Raw genomic sequence first — 17,066 nt, forward strand, 5'->3', positions numbered from 1 at the left:
CCTCTGACCTCCCTGTACTCAAACACAAGGGTGGAGATAAACAGGGCCACAAGGATCGCTAACATCTTTCTTAGGCACACACAGACACGTGCACAGACAGTCATACCGACACACACACAACAACTCAGACATCTCATTAAAGCAATAGTAGGTGAATGTTGCAACAGCAGTGTGCCACTGGGAGAGAAGTCTATTAGGGATACTATCAAGAGACAGAGGAAGGAAACTCAGTGTGTTGGTGCTGTGTGCATCTAATTCGGGTAAGGTATACTGTATGAGTGTGACATATGTCTAATACTGACCCAAGGGATCCGGCCAAGGAGCCAGTATTAATACTTATTGGGTGTCACATTATGATAATGTAGTGGTTAGAGAGTTAATAAAAAAAAAATCCTGCAGTAAATATCTATTATCCAAAGTATGAATGTGTGTCACAGAAAAAAAGAGTTGTTCTCGTGCGATGTCCAAAAGTGAGAGCGACAACAAAAAGAGGCGCCTGAGAGTGTGTGTACAAGCAGGCAGTTCATCCGAAATTACTCTTCCCTCCTCTCTGTTTCCTGGGGATTTTGGAGTGATACTCCCCTCTTGCTCCCTCACTCCCTCAGCTGTCACAACCCGTCACCACAACTATTCCAATTCAGCCGCAGGGACGGAGGAAAAGCTTTGTCCCTCTCCATCATGCTCCTTTCACATCCTTCGCACTAATAGCAGTTGTGGTATACCAGGTTGTATATTGAAAATGCATTTGCTTTATGATTTTTAACCATGACCTATTGGTTTAAGGACACAAAAGGGAACTAATGATGTTTTAGTATTTGCTAACAGGAGTCTAATGCTTCTAAATGTCAAATTGGAAATCACACAACCATTCCTTTGGTCATGGCTTGTATCCATAGAGATGCATGTGTCTTATTATGGTTTGTCAGGGGTCATTAGTGTAATTCAAGCAGACAGAAGTTTATACTGAGAGAAGTGCGCCATAGTGTTCTCTTTCTGTTTGTGTATTTTTTTCTTTTTTAGTATCTATATGCAGCCACTTCCGATAATGTCATCCTATCTGTGCTCCTTGCTCCTTGCAACCAGAGACTATCAGCTGTGAACTCATCGTTCTCCTTTAATGGCCAGGTCGCAGAAAGGAAAAAAGGGAATTGCAGAGCAGTGAATATGTTGTGTATGTCTGATAAATAGGCTGCACAAGTGTGTGCAGGGGGATAAATATTTTCTCTAGTTCTGAAAAAAATGAACCAACCGAAACAATCTTTGTTAGTTTGTTATTGTCTGTGCCCCATCACCCTTTCCCAGAGGTTTCACACCCTTCCAAGCCAAAAAAAAAAAAAAAAAACGATGACAGTGAAGTGACCAACGGAGTTCACAGCTTGCTCTGGTATAGCATGAGTGTTACACCTCAGAGACTAACCTCATGACACGGGGCTATTAACTGAACATGCCTCTTCACTACAGTAGTGACATGCAGAAGTGTGCGGCTCCTCAGCCTCCACCCTACAGCCCCAGCCACTACACTGTCTCTACAAAAAGGCCTTCTCTGTCAGGTCTCAGAGGCCATGTTTCTCAAAGGCTGACATTACCCAAACTCTGTAATTATAAAATGCAAAGAGAATTCCTCGGCCTGGTTAACCAGAACTATGAGAGGGAGAGACAAATATTTACTCCCCCCACCCTTTCCCTCTTTTCCTCCTCCTTTAATGCGCCCCCACCCCAATAATTTAACAGTAAGAGCAACCCAGCCTTGTAAACACAATAATTATGTCTGTGCTCACAGAGCCAAGAAGCAGACATACAGGCTCCACTACCCCTGCAGCTATTACTAATACATGCTCCTCTCCTCTTCTTATCCGTCATGCACTCCACACAGGAAAAGTCCGGATGCCTTAACATTCAACTTTCAGGATGTCTCATTTTTAATTAGACAGAGACTCAGGAGGATATTTCCAGCTGTGTGCATATTCATACTAGTGTTTGACACAGCTGGAAACATTGTCTTTCTGGAAAAGTAACGAATCTTTGTTTTGAATCTTTCTCCGTTGTCAATGTTTATTCTCGCATGCTGCATATTCAGACTGTGGAGGACACCACAGACCCTCTGGGAATCATCTTTTGGCAAAGTTGTCAAACGACAGCACTTGGCATAAAAATACTTGAGACGCTGAAACAAAGTACAGTACTGCACTGTACTTTGTTTCAGTGTAAAATATGATTGGGTAAATCATATTTGGGTAAAATATTCAAATTAAACACACCACCCAAGACTTATACGCTACTTTCCGTGCAGTTATTCCTAACACATGTAAAACAAAAGGTCAAATAACAGTGCTTTTCTTTTCGTACTACACCAGCTGTGAGGAACAAACAACTTCCTTTATTATATACACACATCAGCCATATTAAATTTCTCTCAGCATAACAGTTTCACAGAATCCCATTATATTATTATATATATGTAGTATTCTTCAGTGATTCAGTCCCAAGAAGCTGAATCAATATATTAGTGCAGAGTAAATTAAGCAAGTATTGGCCCTAATAAAACCTGTATGTTTATTAATATAACACTGAATATTGTTCTAATTGTTTGAGCCAATGGAAACATAAGCCTTGCAGCGTGTGTGTGTGTGTGTGTGTGTCTCAAACATGTATTAATAGGATACTCCACCAGACTGTTTGTCTTAACACTTTGTAAACAGCGTGATGATATCTGTGGCTTTACTTTATGTGTCTGTGGATGCATTAGGGTGATCGTACTGTAGACATATTAAATATCCCAAAGTGTTTTAATTAAATACATAAAATAAGTAGAATTACAACTTTTTGCTGCAGCAAACTAAGAGAATCGCTTGGTGTCAAAGCTATTTGTGTTTGACAAGTAGAGGAGGACCAGCCACACTGTGTGGACGGTATCGTTTAAGGTGCGGCAGTAATACCTCTCTCCCCCTGCATCTTCTCTCTGTATACATTTCTTAAGTGGCACAACAGTGTGTTAAAGATAAGAGAGGACACTGCAGGTCTCTTCTGAGCTGTTTGCTTTGTAGCATTCTCTCTCCCTCTGGCCCTGTTTGTCTGAGTGAAGCAAGATGCCTAAAATACTCCACAAACATTTGATATGATGCAGTGCTACTGGCCGGTTTTTGTTCTTGCATTAAAAAAATACTGAAACATGTTGTGATTCAAGAGTAGGTTTGAACTCTATCAGTATAAATGCAGACCCGGCCTCCACAGAGGACCTGCACCCTGGGTGAATGGATGTGAGAGCTGCTGCATGGCAGGATGAAGTGTGTTCATTTCCTTATTTATTGACTCACTTGCTTTTCTCTGAGTGTTTGAAATTAATAACAGCCAGCAGAAATCAGACAGAGGGATGAAAATCAGCACTTTCCCTGCAGTGAAGCCATTCATCAAGCTAACGAGGAGGAGAATAGGAGCGAAGGAGGAGAGGAGGGGAAAAGTGACGTTTGGAGGGGGAGCAAAGAGCGGGGGGGGGAAAGCAGGTGCAGTGTAAGGTGGAGGGAGGGAGGGAGGGAGGGAGGGAGGGAGGGAAAGGGACGTCGGGAACAGAGGGCGAAGCGAAGGAAGCAAAGTTTGTTTGTGAGGAGGTAAAAAGGAGAGTCATTTGGAGGATAGCAGGGCAGACAGAGGAGGAGCTGTGTCACTCCAAAAAAGTGGCGTGAGAGAGAGAGAAATAGAAGTTTGGCATAGAAAGTGTGGAGAGAAGCCGACTGAATGATTGGCAGAGTTGAGGCGCATAGTAAATACATAGATACTTAAGTGCATTTGCTAATAGCTAATGGGTGGACCCACTGAGGCTGTTTTAGAGGTTTATGACTTCAGTATGTTCACAATGACTGGGTTCTCTAAGCCAACAGCAATATTGCTTCGTAGCGATGAGGACTGAGGTAGATAAAATGCAAAGCTCCTGTTCCGAGCAGTAGGATCTCGCTCCCCCTTGCTTTCCCTGATGGGTAACGATGGGCCTGCCCTCTCCCCGAAAGCCTTCGCCCTTGTGATGGCTTGATCCCATACTGCTCCGCCTCCCGAACAGTCCACCAGAGACCCGGCCGTATCTCACACCCAGAGCAGCGCTGACTAAGCACTTACCGCTGAGCCTCTCTTGTCAGAGCGAGAGAGGAGCACCATGCTGAGTACTCTGCCACAGGAAAATAATTAGCAAAGTGGAGCTCTGCCCAAACACACTGGGCTAAATCTAGTACCACTTCACAAACAAATGCAGCAATAAATCAATCTTTCTTTGTTGCTTTGGTGCTTGCTTTCTTGCTTGCTTGCTTGCTTTCTTGCCTGCTACAGAAATAGCATTCTCACCATCAGGAGTAAAATTCCAGTTTTTTTTTAGGTTGTATGTTTATGCTGACACATTTAAATGTAATAATTTGAAGGGTTAATGCTGGATAGGATATTATTAATGAATCTGGCCAACAGTAAGTATGTACCATTTGTGTGACACAGTGGAAGCTAGAAACTGCTTTGCACTTATTCCTGTGCTTGACGTCTTGCAGTGACGCAAACTGTTCCTAACTCACTGTACATAAATATCTGTATTTTTAACTTTAACATTAGACCACAGTGTCTTTGGTCGCCAAGGCTAAATACAGTCGGCCCCTCCTGAGCAGTCTCTAGTTTCTCACTCCTTTCCGAGAGGCAGGTGGATCAGAGAGGAGGAGGGTGGGGAAAGAGGCATAACAGCCCATCTTGAATAAATCATCCCCCAACTTTTGACCCATATGAAGCAGGAGGTTGTTTTTGTACTTCTGCTTTGGTCCCCGTCTCTCTCTGGCCTTTTCACCCCTTGTCTATCTCGTTCATTTCTCTCCTCCAGATGACAGGTCAATCTGGATCGATTTCATCTGCCCTCGATGACTGAGACCAACATCCTGGCACGCAGAAATAGAGCCCTGTGTGATAGAAGAATGTCAGACCAACTGAAACCGTTAGCATGCAGCTCCGACAAGCCGTAAGATGCTTGGGAACATTGGAACTGGATCATTGTGACAAGTTGTGTTGTGTGAGTGACTTTAGCAGGTTTCAACCAAACCATCCAGGCACACAACCGTCGTATGATTGGTGGCCTTGCCTACCTGTTACATGTGATCACAGGCCCATATACACATGCACACAAACAACTGCAGAAGCCTGCCTCCCCAACCTATATTTGCTCTCACTTCTCTTTCTCACAGCCTCTTTTGCACACTTACACTGCATATACATACACCTGGCCTTTTATCTTTGTCAGCATATTCTGGGTCCTTCAACTCCCTGCTGGGCTCTGAACTCCAGTGTCTGTTTGCACGGCGAATCCTTGAGGTGTGCCTGCCTTCACAGCACATACACCACTGGCACTCTCGCTCAACGTTAACCTCTATTTATCTCCTCACTAACTCTACATTTTACAGAATATGTACATTTGTGCCTGGAAAAACCCCAGCGCTTGCATCGGTGGGGTACAGGCAGAGTTGCACAGTGTCCTGCTGGTGTCTAGGCAGTCCAGGCCGGAGTCAGGACACTCTTTCCCCAGGCAAGGACATGGAGACCTGGCTCTCTGTCTCCATCACTCAGCCTGTCCTCCTGAAGCTACGTGGCCAGATTGCTCATCACCCTCCCCCCTCCACATATGCATGGATTTGCATAAAACAAAGACACGGATCTGCCTGCAACGTCTGCCATGGGTGAAACCGCTAAGAACAGAATCGACCACACCGCACACAGCCCCTCTAAGCTCAGCTGGCAGGTTGTCAGGGTGCAACATCGGTATAGAGCAGCGCATGGTGAGGGAACTGAGATTTATGAGACTGACTAAGATAGACACCCTCATGGTTTTCCACTTTCATTCGTTTAACATCCGTTCCCTTGGCATTGTTTATATTCTACGCCCCTTAGCAGCGAGCAAAGGGCACCTAATTCACAGCGATGACGTGGGAGGAGAATCATAGCACTTAAAACACTTCATCTAAAGATGATTTGTCCTTGTCTTCTCTGATGGCTTTTGTCCTGCGTCCCGTCCTGAAGTTAAATGGAGCTGGAAAAAGGCCAGCTACTGATCCCACACCCCACTTAGACACAATCAAGTAAATAACACTGGATACAAATACGGAGAGACATGCACCCACGGTACATACATTCTGCTCCATCAAGATGGGGATTCATGAATACGAGCAGAAACCTTCGCTCATCCTTATGTATTATGACCAGTGATCAGTGAAACCATTACAGGAACAAGTGTGTTTGTGGAACACATTTCCCCGGGTTCCTCTCTGTCTGTGTGAATTGATTTCCAGACTCTCTCTGCTTTCTCCTCTGCCTTTTTCTCACAAAATCTAAACATGTAATTTACATTTGAATGAGTGGCTATAATCTGCTCATTGTGCTGTTGATCTGGGACTACTGAAAACCTTATCTTTTCTATCTGTGTGTGTGTGTGTTTTCCTCGTGTTTATTTAAATAAGGTGGGGAAATGTATACAGTACTCAGCTACTAGGTTATGGCATTTGGGAGATAGAAATGTGATGGAATAGATATTGGCAACACAAAGAAGGTGTGCGCTCTTCAGCATATGAATAGGAATTCAGAAATTAGTTGTTGTTTTCTTAAGGAAGCCTTGCGGTCCTGTGCAGTATGCTGTTTGACACTGCGTCCTATTTGTGGTTAATGTATCCTCTTTGCGTTTAATATAGGAGTCTGATGAATACATAATATGGATAATTGTCCATTTGTAAATAGGGAAAAAAATAAACATGGTCAGTAATGATGCCGTGTATGAATTATGCTTTATATTATATGTACAGCTGTAGACATTATTTTAATATATATCTCACTTCACTCCCTGTTATGTAAGTTGAATTACAGAGGAATGGAAAAACAACCAAAAAATGCTTACCTCAGGGAGACAGGGGCACGAAGGAATGGTGCTTGAAAATCACAGATGGAGGAATTTTCTTGATGACCTGAAGGAGCAGATAAAATCGGACAAAACCTGTCAAAATTGATAAATGAACATCAAGGCAAACGCACATCTCCCTCTTGTGTTTCTTGCACTGTGCGTCACTCTCTGCCATCTTGTCAGATACACAGACACACACACACGCACAAACACACAGTCACAAAGAAACAAGGGGATCCATTCTGAGAGAGATTCACTCTCACCTTGTCTGTCTGCAGAAATACAGTACATGTATCATAGTAAGCGTTTGATGCGGAGGGAAATGTAAAAATTTGCATGCAAATGGATTCTACAGGCAGAACTCATGCATCAAAACACTATAACCACAAGAGACTAAACTAAAATATCTAAGCACACAGTGTGCCATCCCGCAGAAAAGGCAAAATAGTTTTACGTCAAGGCCTTTATTCCTGCTCGTTCCATTAAATTACATAATTAATGGTTCTAAGAGGGTGGGGATTTATCGTGCAGATAAATAAACACTTGAGGATAGTAATGTCTGCCTTCCCTACCTCATGACAGATACGTTCATAAGGCCCCCCCCCCCCCCCAACGCACACATCAGTAAGCATATAGCTCTGGGCTGGTCCAGATTGTTGCCCACATTCCCTTTAAAGGTTGCTACACAAGTGAAAACATTAGCCTAGCTCTTAGCTTCCTGTGCACAGATGCCAAGCAGCGCTGTGGGAAATGACAGTTGTGGAAATATTTTGCCCATAGACTGCAGTGAGAGAAATTATAAATCATTCCGTTTTCAAGTGCCACCTAATTTAGTTCCACTGAGTGTATAGGACTGTGCATGATGCAGCATGCCAATATTAGTACTGCGGTAGAGAAAAGCTTCTAGCACACAAGTGTGATCAGAAAGTTTAAAACTATGCTGAAAAGGAGAGAGGTGCCATTGAGAAAAGAAAAAGGCTGTGTCACTAACACATGGAGAGCAGACAAGTTGACGCCCAGCATATCACCTGTTAGAACTGTACAGTAAGGAAACATCCACTTTTTGTTTTATGGTGTGCTTTGTTTCTCCTCTGTCATTCTCTGTTCGCCGCTCTACAGTTGAGCAGTTAGTTGCTAAGGAAAGAAAGAAAAAAATAATCTCCAGGTGAAAAATCATTGCTGGATATTCATTGTTAATCTTCTTTAAGTGACTACGCCCTCATTTCATCTGTTTTCCACATCCATGGCTCAGCTATAGCTCTACACCACCAACAACTGCTGAAAAAATATTTTACATATAATGCTAGCAAGCCCTAAGTGCGAAACTTTGGTCAATTAAGGCTTGTGGTGTTGTTTTATTTCATTACTATCATACCCTCATTATTGCCAGACTATAATCTTGCACTGCATTTTCTAAAACGCTTTCACCATTTGAGCTATGGGATTGTTGAGAGATGGTGTTGCATTTATTTAAGTCACTGGCTCATGGTTTGGGTCCATTTACAGACATATAAAATTACCCCAGCAAGTCCTGACCACCTCATTACCAATATAACCTGCAGCCAGTCTTTCAAGGACAACTCTCTAATGACACCGCTCGTATCCATTTAATGTCTATTTGAACCATACGGTGCCTTTCTTCCAGAAAGAAATGTATAGGAAGACCCCATCGTACTTTGATAAAATAGGTATCTTAATTGATCTTTAATGACTGTTTAATTCGGAAGAAGTGGGTGTTTGTATACTGTGCCTTGCTCATGGCCTGCGAAGTTAAAGGACTTTTTCGGCTCTTTATCTGTTATGAATATAGACTGACCATCCACAGCCCCTGGTTGCGCTTAGGTACTTGACTAGTGTAAGTGTAAACTCTCTGAAAATCCTCTGCCACATTATTTGGGTTAGGACCCTGTAGCAACTATAAAGAGAATTAAATAACAAATAGGAAAAAAATGGGTTAAACATTATGCAAAAGTAGAAATAGTCTGATTGTCTTATTGTCACCTCCCTTTTATTGCCGTTGTGCGGTGTGTTGTCGACACCTTTTTTAATCTTTTTTTTTTGTGTCCAATATTATCACTGTTTTGAGAGTTTTAAGCTTTTATACCTTTATGCAATATATTTTTCCAGCGACTTTTCAATCATCTGTAAAGCACTTTAAATTGCATTTATCTGTACGAAAGGTGCTATATAAATCAGGTTCTCATAAATTTTTGAAATGCACACTGCCCTCTTATAAGTAAAAGTAATTAGGATCTGCACTTTAAGCCATATATATATATATATATATATATATATATATATATATATATATATATATATATATATTTTTTTTTTTTTTTCAAACTTTGTTTGACTATCTTCCCTCTTTGCATTGGAAAATGATACAAATTATTTCCCCATAGCAAGGAAATGTAACTTTAAAATGTAAAGTAAAATCTCAGTACCACACTTAGTCTGAGTCAGAGGCTATTTAATGAGAACAAAGAACTTTGCTTAAGCGCCACTAGATGTTTTGTTGTGTGTCAGCAACACCCACAGTGCAGTTTGTGCATGATGTGGGCATGAGAATAAAATTATTTGTTCTCCGTAATCATTGTGTGTGTCACAAACACTACTAGATAATCGTCATTATACCGCTGTGGTTAGTTAAACCAGTACAAGACTCCTTTATTTTTAATCATTCTTCTCTTCTCTTGACAGTGACTTCCCTTAAGCTACATGGGATGGAAAAAGAAAAATCATCATTGGCAGCATGAAACTAAACCTGCCAGGCTTTGACCAAGTGCCGTGTCTGCCCTTTTCAGCGCACTCCAGCGTAAGAGTTGTGATACATACAGCATGTAAGTACATAAACACCTTTTGTGTATTCAAACGTACCGTTCATGAGTCATGTATTTTAAATGGAATCAAAGCAACACAATATAATATAATTTTTTACATACTTGGAAAAAAAAATTTAGTCACTGTTGGAAAAGTCAATTCAATTTTGTTAAACTCCTCGATTTGCAAGACAAATGATGTATGCCGCAACAGTGCAACTCTCTAAGACAGTGTTGAAATACAGGAAATGGCTAAAAAAAATTGAGAGTTGTTTTGAATTTGCTGCGTACTTTAACATGTTGGATGCACATGCACGTCTCGTTCAGTGGGTTCTGGGCAGAGGAAATAAGCATGAGCTCCCCAGGGCAGGGATTAGTCTAATGACTTTGAGAGCGGCCTTGTGTGCTGTAACTTTTGACCTCTGCTCATCCTTTTTCTTCAAAACATGACATGACACACACACACACACACTCACACATACACATTTACACTTATAAGCGCATTTTATCTGTACAGGCACTAATAGACCTCTCACACAGGCCAGCGTGAGTTAAGAAATGCAGAATCACACACAAGCAGCAACACAACAGATCATCTCCAGCTCTTCTCCTGGCCCAGTCTAAAACCTGTAAGAATCCAGACTTTAAACCAGCCCTTACATTCAGGTCCGTCAACTGGCATACTGCTTCTTACGTGAATATTGTGCTGAATCTTATGCTCTCAGCACACAGTATAGCCCCAACGTTCCATATGAGTGCATCACTGAACGATCGATAGGTTTATCACATACTGAACCACTCCACGCCTGTGCTGCAGATATAACGGGAAACATGTTTTGCAAATTAAATCTGTCTTCACACAAATATCATTTAGCTTGGAGACTGAAGTAGTTAAATCATATAAATGCCAGAAAACATGCTGTGAAACAAAAAGATGAGGCAAATCTAGGCAGGGACATGTATGGTTTGTGGGTTTGGGCTGGTGCGTGAGGCTGGTGTGCATTCAGTTCTAGTGCATGGGCATTAAGGGTTTAACTGATCTCTCGCAATAAAGAAGCAATTGAAACAAACAAGCTAACGAGTTCAACAGAGCAGCCTTAAAAAGAAACAAAACTTCCATTTTTTACATACCACTCAAAACACATCAAAAAAATCCAGCACTCAATTGTTTTTTCTCTTTGAGATGGCAAGCACAGAAAGATGTTCTTGAAAGGCAGAAAAGGCAAAACGTGATCCTCCCTGAAGGCATTTAATACAATGCTATGGTTAATGCAAAATATCAACATACAGCACCGCTACTGTTTGGATCAAATAGATGTAATTAGATAAATTGAGGAAGAAGGAGAGCAGCTTGGCTGTAAATTGCATGGTGTGTGCATGCTAAGACCCAACACTGGCACAGCTGCATGGAGCTGCACTCACGATTTATCATCTCTACATCGCAGGAGCCAGTGGCCCACACGACTATTAATCATCAGCAAAATCATTTAATTCAACCCAAGCCCGACTATTGTCTCAGTCTCTTCTCTCACTCTGGGCAAATCACCCAGTAGCACACACCTCAGAGGAAATCGCACAAACTAGAGTGGGATACAAGTGTTGGGTTAAAAGTGGCTTCTTTGACAGGTTGTGCAGCACATCATCACAGGCATATGGTGCAGGGGGTGTTTTTTTTTTTTTTTTTTTTTTTTTGTGAATTTAACAAGTTTGAAATTTCCAGCTGGAAACGCTACTTTCTCAATGCTTTGTTAACAAGCTGAGAGTACGGTTCAATTTTTGTTAAACGTGTGCTCTGTCCATAGCTGTGCACACAAAATTGTGGTTAGGTTGCAAAAAGCTGTCAAATCTGACAAACTGAAATTTGTCCTCAGAAACCTTGTTTCTTCAAAGTGTATTTTGGCACATTGCTCTTCCTGTTTCAACAAACAAACTGTTCTGGAACAGTGAAACAAGAAGCCCACCAGGCTATTCCTTGTCCCAGAACTTAGAAAGGAACTTTCCTCCTATGTTAAAGAAAATTGGCCTTTTCGGTCAGTGTAGCAGTGCCGTGGAAAAGTTCTGTTAAAAAAAGTCACAATTAGGATAAACACCAGCTAAAATGCGAGACTGAGTACAGCAGCGCTGAGCCCTTGCTGCTCACCGCAGCTGTTGACTTACATTGGCACTTTCTCCAGCGCCCCCTCACATGCCTGACATGACTATGCCCTCGCTGCACCCTCTCTCGTTGAGCATGTCTGCTCCAGGCCAACATCCAGGCCCACTGACAAACAGGATAAAGTGGGGTGAAATTGGAAAAGCCAAACGATGACATGCTAATGACAGTGAGCATGCAGTGTCCAAAAAACACAGACATTGGGAACAATGCACAGATCACTAAGCCAGCAGTTTGAAAACGGACACATGAAGGGTGCAGATAGAACATGCAGAGCCACAAGAAAATTGTGTGAAGTTGTCAACCTCACATACTGTCACTGATGGGGGAAAAACAAAAAAAAGAAAACCCACTTTGCTATTCACACTTATGCACACACCCACAACCACAAGCAGACACACACACACACACACACACACACACACACACACACACATACATAACTAAACACAAGTCACTTTTTATAGTATAATTAACAGGATGTAGTAATAATATTACTAATAATATGCAAGACCATATTGGATAGTTTCATGATAAGAAATGAGGATGGAATTCATGGACCAATATATGCAAAGATAATATTTCATTATACACCATCATTTTTTTAAAGATGATTAAAAATGGAAATGGTGTTGAAATAATGGAAAACAAGATTTCACTTCAAGTCTAGGTTTTGGGATCGCATATGGTGAAAAAATACTTAACAGTTAATTTTGATATTGTGAAGAAAAAAAGTAAAGCCAAAGCAGACAATAGTGTGTCTGAACAAAAGAGCATCCAAATGTAGGCCACTGCAAGGCTTAATCTTTGTGGTTTCATCAACTAATCTGTAACACCGGACTTGTATCTCCACATATTTGCATGCAGCACTCACAAATCAAATATGATAAAGTGTCTTAAGCTTTCCATCGCTTGCTTTCTCCTTTTGGGCAAATGTACGACTCTTTACTACTCTGTTGTTAAAATTGTGGTACTTATTTGTGCAGAGTGGCCTGTTATGAAACTACTGTTTGAAGAAAACACATAAAAAGGGATGGCTACAGCAAATATGAACACTAAAAAGCTAGTGCAGTAATCTCCATCATGTTTTGATTCTAGTTTCATTATTTTTCAAGAACAAATGCAAAAATTCTCAGGACAAGTCAAAAGAAAAGTGAGAAACTTATTGAAGACAATTACATACATTTATTGCATATCATTTAATTTGTATGAAATGAAAAACGAGCACATATGAACATCACATATGGTTAGTGAGTGAAATAATTTTGCACAGCAAAATATATATATTTTTATATACACTATATATATATATAAGATGAAAGATTAACATTTTCAAGATTTATTGGCGAATGGTACTCCTTCGTTTTGTACATGCAGGGTGTCAATCCCTGACGATCTAACAATGTCCAGACATTATTGATTATAATAATTGTTATTGCTTTGCAAATATTGAGTTTGTTTAAAACAAAACAACAATCTTTCCTGAACTGTTGGCGAAGAATGAAAACGTTACGATTAAGTCGTAACCGAGTGCCAAACCCCATCCCCTTCAGATGTGCAGAAAACTCACTTTTCCTTAACTTCTGCATGATTACAAGCGACATTTCCTTTAGTGCATTTCAATCCAAAATACATCAGTTCGTTGAAGAAACACATTTCCCAGAAGCAATGCAGTTTACTTTGGCTATGGCTATGCGAATGATCCTCTCTAACAATACTTTTATTTATTTATTTTTTTTAAATACAACGAGGAGGTGTGTGAGCAATAGAGCTCTCATACTTCAGTTTGAGACTCATGCTGCAAAAGCGCTGTTTATGCACTGCACAAAAGTGCTCAATGTCAACTGGATCCGAGCCAATTTCTCTAAAACCAAAGTGAAAATACCTTTGTGCAGCAGTACTCTTATTAACCACCCTCAATGCAGCACGTTCTCTCTTTCAACTTGGATTAGAAAAACTTTATACTTAAATTAGGCTTTAAAAATATTCAAATGTTGACAAATGCACAATGGAATATCTTTAAATAACAATATAGGCTTTAAGCAACAGACTAAACTTCCAGGAAAGGGACTGGTGATTTCCTTAATAGTGAAGACTTTTCTTTGTCCCTCGCACCAGGATCCCCGCGGATCAACTTCCATCGGGAGTGCATAACGCATTGCCTGCAGCCTAATGACAGCCGATGGTGGTGCACTTCAACACAGCTGAAATGCACTTGTATAGATTACAAAGGGGTGGGAAGTCCTGTCACTTTTTTGTTTCTGTCCCAAAAAAGTGAGGAGGCCATAAATGAAGTATGAATGCCATGCTGGAGTCATCCGACAAAAAGGATATCTTCAAGCACAGAAAAAAGAAAAAAAAAAACATACATGTCCAGCATGCAGGGCAGTTCAATAACACATCTCTTTTCAAACAATGAACAGTTTTTAAATGAGTACAGTCCTCTGTTGCTCAACACAATAACAAGCAAACGCATGAGATGAGGTGGCGTCGACCGGCAGGTTCGCAATCCTCCATATTTGGCAGCAAAAAAAATAAAAATAAAATAAGAAGGTAAAAAACAAACAAACAAACAAAAAAAAGACCAAAAACATATTGTCGATGGATGCAGTTTTGATAGTAATCTGTACACTGAATTAAAAGCAAAATGATGAAAAAGGGCAAGTTGATGAACTTCAAAGGAGTATACCGAGTGTCTGCATGCACACTTCGTATACTGTGGCTTAAAGTTGGATCAACTTTAAAAAAAGAACATATTTTACTGAAACACAGCAAATCTAATGAACAACGATGAAAAAATCTTGACAGGCTATGCATAATACACTAGTATGATAGCGAAAAGTAGCTGGAAGTTTCCTGAATATGCCTCTCCAAAATTAAAAAAAAGCACTGATGACAAAGCTTTCCAATTCGCAGACAAACGTTTGTTTTCAAAAATGTATGAAATAAAATACAAAAAAAAAGTTGACAAATTAGTTCTTGGTCTAGTGGACTTTGTGCCAAATAAAAAAAAAAGAAAGTTTCATAATGAAAACTTTTTAAGCGGGGGTGAGTAACTCATCTGCTATTCTTTTTTCACGATAATTTCGAGACTCACATGAAAAACTCCGGGGATGAAGGGTTGTTGTCACTGCTGGATCCATTTTCTCTGAAGCCGTTGCTGATGAGCTTCTCATACTTTTCTTTGTACGCGTCCCTCTCCCGGACCAGCCTGGAGATCTCCTGCTTTAGGTGCTCGACCTGCTGGATGAGTTGCGTCTTCTCTCCCTCCAGGACGTGCCGCTGCTGGACCCGCTTGAATCGGCAGGACTGAGCGTAGCCTCTGTTCTTTAGGGTCCTCCTCTTCTGTTTCAATCTGATCACTTCTTCCTTGCTGACCCCCCGTAGCTGCCGGTTGAGCTCTCGCACTGACATGGTCACCAGCTGCTCGTCTGAAAACCGCTCCTCCAAGCGCATGTGTGGGTGACTTGTCCCAGAGGTGCCGTTGGACTGGACGCCCGGCGCCTGGTGGTGGCCGCTGCTGTGGTGGTGGTGATGATGGTGGTGGTGGTGTGGTCCTCCGTTCTGAGCGGCTGCCGCAGCGATTACTGCCGACACCACCGCCGCGGCGGACCCCATCTCCTCCCCGGTCATGGTGCCTCCTGCCCCGGCTGCGCCAGCAAACTGCTGGCCCCTGGCGTAGCCATCGAACGGCTGCAGCTGGTGACTGCTGTTGATCAGCGCCTCGACCGCGTCTTCGGGGCTGAAGCCCAGCGCCTCTGGATTCAACTGCTGTTGATAACCGGACATCCAGTAGAAATCCTCTATGTGTGTCTTCTGCTCGCTCCCCGAGCCCGGACTGGGCGCCGAGAAGCTCGGGGAAGGGGGCACCGAGCTGCAAGGCGTGCTCATCGGGGTGGAAGACAAGGATCCCCCGGCGATAAGGCGACTGCACTGGCTGATGTTGCGATCGGGCTCCACCGGCTCCTTTTTCACTTCAAACTTCATCAGATCGAAGTCATTAACATATTCCATGGCCAGGGGACTGGTGGGCAGGTCGGAGTTGCTCATTGCCAGCTCTGATGCCATCCTCTTGCTGCTGACAGTCCTCCAAACGGGGTGAAGAGCAGCTGTCAAACTGGGTTGGTTGGGAAGAACGTGAGCCAGTTTGTTTTTTTTAAGCGTTTGTCTTGAAAGTGAAAAATGAGGGTTTCGGCGTCCTTTTCTGCAGCCACGGACTTGCAGGCGTGTGACAGGAGTTCAGTCTTTGCAGAGTCTATTGCACAGACACAGCAGTGCCGCGCGTACGAGTAGCGGAGTCCTTTTTCAGCATGTGAAATTCGGCGGTTTTGTATTTCAAACATTTAACACTTCACGGCTTCTTCATGGACACATTGCGCAAGCGGCGAGGGGAGAAAGGCCGAGAGTAAAGGCAGTGAATGCAGCCTCGCACGTTACAAACCGCTGACTGGTGGGACGATTTTTTAGAGGGATCACACAGCAGATGAGTTTAAGAGCATTGTAGCCGCCCTGACGTCAGGCTGCAAATGGGAAATTGACTCGGACGAAGAGCCAATAGGGTCGCACACTTCGAGAGCTAATTAACATATGAGTAGACTACTGAAACGAAACTTTTTTCAACTGTCAAGGGCCATCAGCTGACTGTCAGATGGGACGCAGCCTCCTCACTCTTTGGCCACTATTTTCGAAAATGTAATCTCAGTTTTTATACACAGACGCACTTTTTTGAGCGCCACTTTGATGCGTTTAGATCTTAGAGGAACGAGGTGAGGCTGCGTGGAAACTCCTGAACGGGATCTCTATAACAGAGTATTTGGGGGGAAAAAGTGCATACTAACTAACTTATTGTTCACATTTCACTGAAAGCATTGAACTTTGCTTCTTATCACCTGTAGGCAACTTTATTTTATGTTTGTCCTTTGCAGTTGTTAATGTATGTGTTTCTTTGATTCGCCTAGAAAAAACAGCTCAACCTCTGCACCATGGTCGCTGATATTTCTGTTATTTCATGGCACGTAAGACAGTCATATAAACACGATGTTGAGTTGTAACTTCAGAGACAACTGACCAAAATTATAAGCACGGGCTGAATGGGTCTGTCATGCCTTTGTGCACCCTTATAAAACTCAACACTGCCACCTTTTGGACATGCCAGTGCATGGGATTCCCTCCTGTGAGCCACTGTAATAGTTCA

At 42.1% G+C, this 17,066-nt stretch overlaps 1 protein-coding gene across 3 annotated transcripts in view; it reads right to left on the reverse strand.

The window, feature by feature from the left end:
* The window catches only part of mafa (MAF bZIP transcription factor a), an 81,421-nt gene extending 65,051 nt beyond the window's left edge, over positions 1–16,370 (reverse strand). Inside the window, exons 1-3 of one of the 3 annotated variants that reach the window (XM_067487154.1) lie at positions 14,970–16,370; positions 7,930–8,035; positions 6,899–6,965 (exon numbers count right to left, since the gene is read on the reverse strand). In XM_067487154.1, the coding sequence (XP_067343255.1) occupies positions 8,029–8,035; positions 14,970–15,940 (978 nt within the window). In that variant the 5' untranslated portion in view covers positions 15,941–16,370 and the 3' untranslated portion in view covers positions 6,899–6,965; positions 7,930–8,028. Of the gene's footprint in view, positions 1–4,610; positions 4,920–6,898; positions 6,966–7,929; positions 8,036–14,969 lie in introns of those variants that run through there. The other 2 variants (XM_067487147.1, XM_067487137.1) reach the window with 2 other exon arrangements.
* Between the last annotated feature and the right edge of the window lie 696 nt (positions 16,371–17,066).

Source organism: Channa argus, chromosome 2 (assembly GCF_033026475.1).
Source record: "Channa argus isolate prfri chromosome 2, Channa argus male v1.0, whole genome shotgun sequence".
Classification (NCBI taxonomy): Eukaryota; Metazoa; Chordata; class Actinopteri; order Anabantiformes; family Channidae; genus Channa; species Channa argus.